At 34.8% G+C, this 8,712-nt stretch overlaps 1 protein-coding gene across 1 annotated transcript in view; it reads right to left on the bottom strand.

Annotated features, from left to right (window-relative positions):
- The window catches only part of LOC111634102 (SCO-spondin-like), a 60,568-nt gene that overhangs the window by 19,904 nt on the left and 31,952 nt on the right, over positions 1-8,712 (bottom strand). Inside the window, 2 exon segments of the mRNA XM_023378779.1 lie at positions 2,976-3,161; positions 6,926-7,294. Of these exon segments, the coding sequence (XP_023234547.1) occupies positions 2,976-3,161; positions 6,926-7,294 (555 nt within the window).

Below are 8,712 nucleotides of genomic sequence, written 5' to 3'. Positions count from 1 at the left end.
AAATTATGATTTATTGCTGAATATTCAACTGGTATTTTGCTATAATTCGAAACAGATCTGCGAAGATTTTTCCATTTATCTCCATTGTAATGCAATGAATTGAAAACTTCGAATTTGTATTTGCTAATGACACGACACCACGATATGGACTATTCGACATCAATCACCATGAATGAAAAAACCCCAATTTCTTATTCATGATGATTTATTGGGAGGAATTAAACTCACAATAGGGTGACTTTATTATAGAATTATATCTATAATCTTATCTTCTTATCGGTCAGATGATCGAGTGATTAAAGATAAAGAAATCCCAGAAACTTTTTGGGGATGAACCATCCTGATATATTGACCAATCGACTGACCCATTATGGACCCATTATCACCTCTCATGCCCACAGGGAGGAAAATTAAAAAAAAATATATCGTTCTCTTAACAGGCCGACTAATTTCAGTTGATTAACATGGATAAGGAACAGGAAATATCAACTTAACTCTAGCTATTCACGAATTTCAGAATGAATTCAACACGAATCCATTTTGTAAAAACTTTTCATTGTAAGAAATACGTAAAATAAGTGTTCAATATTTTTATTGGGAAGAAAATTCTTGTATTCTCATGCAACGAAAGAATATCAGCTAATTTGAACACTTTTGTGCAAACTGTGCAAATAAAAATAATATTAAACTATACCTTACCGTGAGGACAATAGCAACAGCAACGGCAGTAACGAATAAGAGAATGGTTTGCATCTTGAAAATTTGATTCTGAATCGAAAAAGAGGATTTATATGTATATACAAATTTTCGGACTGAGCAAGGGACATCTGGTTTACGATGTTACTGTTATTTTAGATGATCAATGATAAGATTAAGAAACAAGGTTTTTCAAATATTTATACAAGGTTAATCGATAAAAGCGTTAAAACTTTATTTAATTAGATTTTATATACAGTACTGTATATTAAAAAAACCCCCGAAAAATCCACTGGAACGAAATTTATTCTGTTTTCACAGTATTTAATTATACGATTGTTAATATTTACCATAGGACTCTAGTACTTATGAAACCGTGCCGGTAATTGTTGTGCAATCAGAAGAAGATGCATAAGAGTCAATATCAAGAAAACAGATACAGGAACAAAGTGCAAGGAAAGATCTATAAACATTTCATAGATTTAGCATAGGCTTAATCTCCAATTTGTTTTATATATTTGACCCTTTCCACCCTTTGGATATTAAATCCTTGACTCCCGACATCTTGTTTACGTTAATATCGCCTGACTGACCTATATTGCCTCCTAAGGTAATATAGGTCAGTCAGGCGATATTATTTTAAAAATTTACCAAAAATCAAATTATCATTATATTCTTATGAAAAAATCACTTACATTTATTAATATTTTTAGTTTTAAATACGATATTTTTCAATACATTTTATTAGAAAAATTTATAAGAAAAAAATAATAATATATATCAGAACTGACATTTAAACTTGATAATTTGTAACTTTTTGTCAAAATTAACATTGTCTAGTTAACTAGTTTTTTGCTGGCAATAAGCAGAAAGACGTAGAATATTGTTTTGTACAGTACAACTCGATATAACACTTATGCATGTACGTTTATTCGTTGTGAAATTATCGCACATTATGTCAAACATTGTTTGAAATCAAAACTTTATTCTGCTATCAACTAATATAAAGAACTAATATACTTTATTCACTTCATATCGAACAGAATATAAATTTTTCTAGTAAACGTATGATTACCAGTAGTAATACACGTAACATTTGTTGATTAAAATTTTTATATTAAAATAAAAAATATATAAAATATCAGAACTGAAGGTCACAACTTGTAACCTTCAACGAGGTTGCCAAATCGCTCGACACAGGGCTGCACGGTGTCGTCGTCATCGCAACAGGACCACTAAATATTGTTTTCAGCTCTGTCTGTGGAGGAATGATGACCGTGGACGAGTGTAGTGGTATCCCCGAAAACGCTATGTGCCAGCCCTTTTCACCGAGCGTCACAACGGTTTCACATCGGGCATTATGGTTTGAGATGGCATCATATTCGATCAGTGTACAATCCCGCTGCACATTTCCGGTACTCTGACAGCGAACCAGTACGTCACACGAGTTGAGGGGCTGTGGTTCGGCCTCTGGTGCAGGCTGCACCCGACACAATGTTCTAGCAAGATAATGCCCGATTGCACGACGCATGGTGAATTCTCACCAGCCTGAACGGAATTCACATCCTTCTCTGGTCGGCAGCCTCGCCGTATCTATTTCTCATCGAACACCTTTGGGACCTCGTTGGTGCACCGGGAACCACCTCCACATACCGTAGGCAACATGTGCATTGCATTAGACACAGTTTAGCAAGGAATATCTCAGGCCTCATTGATAGTACGCCTTATAGCAACCTGTATAGCTGCCGGTGGGGTTCATATTCGTTACTGAATAAACAAGTGTCTGTTGCGTCTTTGTTCTTTTAATCATTTGCATATCTGTCACCTCTACCGATCTTGCAATGCGCATGTGTCTACACGCATTCCTTTATGATGCTGCGATTTCACGTTTGAGGAATACACTTGATGAATATACTGTATTAGATAAAATTACATTAATTTAAATATAGTATAATTCCCGAATTTGATCTTTTAGACAACAGCGCGAAAACATCGACTATAGTCTCTTAATGAAATTAAACTTAACAATTCGATGAAAGATTATAAAATGTTTATTTAAAATTATTAGAACATTTCATGAATATTTGAAAGAAAAGTATCATTGATATACCGAAATTAATTTTGGTATGAAATTATTTAGAATTATTGCTTTTGTAAAATAAAAATGAAAAATCTTTAAAACAGAACATTTGAAATGTAATGAAAATTACAGAATAATTCGAAAATTTTCAAGATTTTTATTTGCTTAATTAAGAATGATTTAAAATCATTCTTAAATTAATCAGATTCGCATTCTTCTGGAAGTATGCACAAGCCGCTTGGAGCTCTTACATATCCCTTTTTGCAAAAACAGCCTGAAACACACATTTTGTTACAGATCCTTACTGGATTTTGATAATTATCGCAGGTATCTGGACACGCAGTTCCGCATTTTCGAAATTCTTCTAAATCCCCACAATCATCACCTGAAAACAACGATGAAATATTGAAATTATGATTTATTACTGAATATTCAAGTGGTATTTTGCTATAGTTCGAAACAGATCTGCGAAGATTTTTCCATTTATTGCAATGAATTGAAAACCTCGAATTTGTATTTGCTAATGCATGACACGACACCACGATATGGACTATTCGACATGAATTATCATGAATGAAGAATCTCAAGTTCTTATTCATGATGATTTATTAGGAGAGATGAAACTCACAATAGGGTGACTTCATTATAGAACTACAGTAGAGCGTCGTTTATCCGAATCAATTGGGAACTGGGGTTGTTCGGATAACTTATTTTTCGGATAACCGATTATATACGAAAAATACATTAACCTATCCCGTTGAAATTTTTCTCCGTTGCGTTTCGCTTTGCGTTGATTTTTCGTCGATGTTAAGCATAACGTAAACTATTTAAAATAATAATCGTGGCTATTGTATCGTTAAAAATTATTTCTTTATTTTTTACAAACAAAATAAATATAATGAAAAGTATAAAAACAAAAAAATTATACTTTAGAAGCTAATCTAGTATCAAAAACGTTCTATTCAGCATGACACACAGTCCTCAGAAAAACACCACACAAAAGAGCCACTGCTGCCTACTAAAGAAAACACAACAACAAAAAAAATATTGGAGTAGCCCAAGATGTAGCCAAAGATTGCAGCGCCACAGCACTAGCGAAAATTTAAATTTTTCGACTGGAATTCTTTCGGATAACCGACGCTATACTGTATATCTATAATCTCATCGTCTTATCGCTCAGATGACCGAGCGATTAAGGTGTCATTCTACTATCCTGGGTGACCCGGGATCGAATCCTGATGAATAAAATTCTTTTTATTCATCAGGATTCGATTTCTGGTTTCATCCCCAAAAAATCCTAGGAATTTTTTGGGAATGAACCGTCCTGATACCGTCCGACCAATCGAACGACCCATTATGGACCTGATGAAACTCACCTCTCTATGCCCATAGGGAGGAAAGTTTAAAAAAAAATCTCGTTTTCTTAACAGGCCGACTAATTTCAATGGATTAAAATGGATAAAGAGCGGGAAATATCAACTTAACTTGAGCTATTCGCGAATTTCAGAATGAATCCAACACAAATCCATTTTGTAAACTGAGAACTTTTCATTGCAAGAAATACGCAAAATTAGTGTTCAATTTTCTTTTAATTACAAGGGAAATTCTTGTACGTATTCTCATGCAATGAAAGAATATCAGCTAATTTGAACACTTTTGTGTAAACTGTGCAAACAAAAATAATATTAAATTATATCTTACCTCTTGCGAGGACAATAGCAACAGCAAAGACAGTAGCGAATAAGAGAATGGTTTTCATCTTGAAAATTTGATTCTGAATAGAAGGAAGTGGCTTATATATACATACAAATTTTCGGACTGAGAAAGGGGCATCTGGTTTACAATGTTACTGATATTTTAGATAATTAATGATAAGATTAAGAAACAAGGATTTTCAAAAACTTATACAAGGTTAATCGGTAAAAGCGTTAAAATTTCATTAACTTAGATTTTATATATTAAAAAAGAACAACCCGAAAAATCCATTGAAAACGAAATTTATTCTGTTTTCACAGTATTTAGTCATAAGATTGTTAATATTTAGCATAGGCTTAATCTCCAATTTGTTTTCTATATTTGACTCTTTCCACCCTTTGGATATTAAGCTGGCCGTTTTATCCATACCTAATGTAATACCCTGTTCGCACCGAGCATTTCGATCTACATTGTGACCAAGGTCGGAGACTGTTCCGTGGTGTGACCTCTCTCGACCGTTTCAATCTCGACTCAAACGAGGTTAAATCGCGATCGACTCGAGAGAGTTCTTGAAACTAGATCCAGTCATAAGAGAGATTCCACAATCCCACGCGCGCGAGAAAATACAAGATGGCTGCTGAACACGTGTCCGGCTATCGACAGAAAAATAAAAAAAGATATCTGGAGAGACGATGACATCTGTCTATTATTAGATATACGGCAAAAAAAAGTATTTATTTCTAACCAAAACTTCCATTTTGTTTGTTGGTGTTCGTGACTTACCTCGTAGTTATGTCAGTCTTATTATCGCGTGTAACAGCCGGGTTCTTCTTGAGCGGATTGCCTGTGCGAACAGCATGACGACTGACGACTGGCGACAGTCACAATTCAGATTGTAGGTAAATCGAGATCGAAGTGAGTCGTGGATTGTGTGCGAACGTAGTATAAAGTTTATTCTTAGAATATACAATTTCATAATTAAAAATTAGAAAGAAATTCGTGCGTTTTTCCTAATTATGGTTAATTTCTGAATGTATAAATTAAGGCCTTTAGAGATTAGACGAGGCATGGACGATTCACATTTCATAAGACTCGGTAGAGGCTAACCGTCAAGTAAGCGAGCGAACGAGCTGGAATTAGAACGCTTCTCGGTTTGTTTGGTTAAGTTACGGCAACGCAACACTTGGGTGATCTGCCTAGGGGTTGCCTTCCGGGATATCTTTTTAAGGGTTACTGGCACAATCCCACAATTTCATGCGTTACAGACGCGGAGAAAACCCGGAATACTTCACGTAGCCAGCCCGTCCTGGCCAGGCGCGAACTCACGACCGAACTCCCAGTGTTCAGGGAACGGAACCGCTTGGCCACTGGTGGGCCAGAACGTTTCTCGGACTGGAACTGTTGGAACTGATTTGAGTCCAAACTCTTCCGACGGAACGGTTTCTCGGAACTGCTTAGTCTGATGGATTACACGTTTTTACAGAATCATTATATTTTGTCGGAATTGCTGTTGGACTCGGCGGTTTCTTGTGTGTTTTTATATACGGTATATAGATAATAGAATAGGTGCTCCTCCTGATTTCATTCCTATTATTAACTCCTAAACCTTCTGCTCGATCTGTACCAAACTGTAATAAAACAATATTTCGGTTTTCAAACGCACACTTGACGGTGCATTACAGATTTATTTCATTACTAATTATTCCAAAATTTATTTAATTATAAACAGTTTGAAGGAATTATTATCGCATTATATACATTTTCAAACAACAATGAAAGAAATTGTGATCTGTAATGAACGCACCGCCAAATGTGCGTTTAGATATTAGATACGTAAAGAAAATCAGTAATCTCCACGTGATCGGGTCAGAACCAGTGTTTGGGTGTTTTATCCATTAAGTCATTGGTGGGCCAGAAATAAAAACTTATCATTGTCCGATAGCCTTAAAAATAAACGAATTAAATAGAAAAAGTTTTAATCACTTTTGTATAATGTTTTTTATAATTATAAAATATAAAGTTTCGAGGTCTCGCGATGTTCTAGGTACCATCCAAATGGCTTTGCTGGCCCTTTATTTGTACCGAATATAAGTGCTTTTACTTTATAAAAGTATTACATAAAATTATATTAATTTAAAAATAGAATAATTCACGAATTATACCTTTTATACAACAACGCCAGAGTGTCGACTATAGTATCTTCATGGAATTAACCTTAACGATTCAATGAAAGTTTCTGAAACGTTCCATTTAAAATTATGAAAACTTTTTAATGAAAATTTGAGATAAAAATATCATCGATATTAATTTGATATGATATTACGATATTTAAAAGTTTTGCTTTGCTAATTTTAAATGAAAAATCTTTAAAACAGAACATGTGAAATGTAATAAAAATTACAAAATATTTCGAAAATTTTCGTTTTTATTTGTTTAAGAATGATTTAAAATCACTCTTAAATTAATCAGAATCGCATTCTTCTGGAAGTATGCACAAGCCGCTTGGAGCTCTTACATATCCGTATTTGCAAAAACAACCTGGAACACACATTTTTTTACAGATCCTTACTGGATTTCGGTAACTTTCGCATGTGACTGGACACGCAATTCCACATTCGTTATATTCTTCTAAAGCTCCACAGTCATCATCACCTGAAAACAATGAAATATTAAAATTATGATTTATTGCTGAATATTCAAGTGGTATTTTGCGATAATTCGAAACAGATCTGCGAAGATTTTTCCATTTATCTCCATTGTAATGCAATGAATTGAAAACCTCAGATTTGTATTTGTTAACGCATGATATAACACTACGATATGAATTCGTGTTTGGATTCGTTTAGGACAGGCGTGGCGAACCTATTGCATGCGTGCCCAAAGTGGAACAAAGGATAAATCATCTGGCACGTAACGTATCACAATTTCGATTTATCATCTGTCGTTTTCAATCGTTTTTTCGGTTTATCACTTGATCATCCTTTTGAAGTCACTTTGTTTACATTTATTGTAGTTAAAGCATATTCGTTTAATTTATTTAAAATCTTTGGCACGTATAAACATCTTTAAAAGTAAGTATGCTTACTCTATGGCACGTAGGCTCAAAAAGATTCGCCATCCCTGATTTAGGGCAATGAAACTCGTGGAATATCTGCCGAGAGGATGTCTCTCGGAAGGAGTTTTAAGGGAAACTGGCCCATATTTAGATGTTACAAACTTCACGTTTCTAACAGCTAGATAGTTCAGTGGTTTTATTCACTCGGTCATTGGTGGGCACCACGATAAGGACTATTGGTTTGTTTGTTTAGTTAAGTTATATGGCAACGCAACACTTGGGCGGTCTGCCTAGAGGGAGATGCCTTCCAGGAGGTCTTTTTAAGGGTTAATGACCCGTATTCAGGCGTTCCCTCGGCCAGCCACTCCTGGCGAGGCGCGAACCCACGACCGTTCGAACTCCCAGTGTTCAGGGAACGGAACCGCTTGGCCACTAGTGGGCAAAAGGACTATTGAACAAGGATTATCATGAATATTTATGGCGATTTATTGAGAGGAATGAGATTCACAGTAGGGTTGACCTCATTGTAGGGTGAGATCTATAATCTCGTCTTACAATGAAGTCAACTCTCTTGACGACCGGATAGCCAAGCGGTTAAGATGTCAGCCTACTGCTCTGGGAGACCGAGGATCGAATCCGGACAGGTTGAAAAGTCTAAAATAAAATGGAGACCTGTCTAAACGGGTAAAAATTCTTATGAAAGCAGCGATTTTCTGTTAATAAAAGCACGTTCAAAACTGGAAACCTGCCAAACAAGTAAAAATGTTATGTACAGTATAACTCCGGTTTACACAGTTTCCGGCCGTATGATGATTAGTCGTAACCCAAACTATTTACAGTTACACAAATACGTAACCTATTTCATCAAAATGATATCGTATTTCTTCCGAACATTTAAAGAGAATGCTATTTCTAAACATACTGCTATATAGTCAACTACTCTTTCATATCTTTTGCTGGGACTGAAATTTTCATTCTAATCAGGAGTGACAGAATATATCGGAAGGTTGTTAATTATAAAAGAAAATTTTTCTTAATTAATATTATTATTGTTATTATTAAAACTATATAATATTTAACCAAAAAATACAAATTTATGATTTAAAGTTTCACTTGAAGAAAGCGCATTCCTTTCATTCCTTTTCTGTCATTAAATATGAATCTAATTTATAACTTACCAGTTTGA

This window comes from Centruroides sculpturatus, unplaced genomic scaffold (assembly GCF_000671375.1).
Source record: "Centruroides sculpturatus isolate CEXI.00-Female unplaced genomic scaffold, Cexi_2.0 scaffold823, whole genome shotgun sequence".
NCBI classification, from domain to species: Eukaryota; Metazoa; Arthropoda; class Arachnida; order Scorpiones; family Buthidae; genus Centruroides; species Centruroides sculpturatus.
The sequence above is the reverse complement of the archived record's forward strand: the minus strand, read 5'-3'. Positions and strand labels throughout refer to the sequence as shown.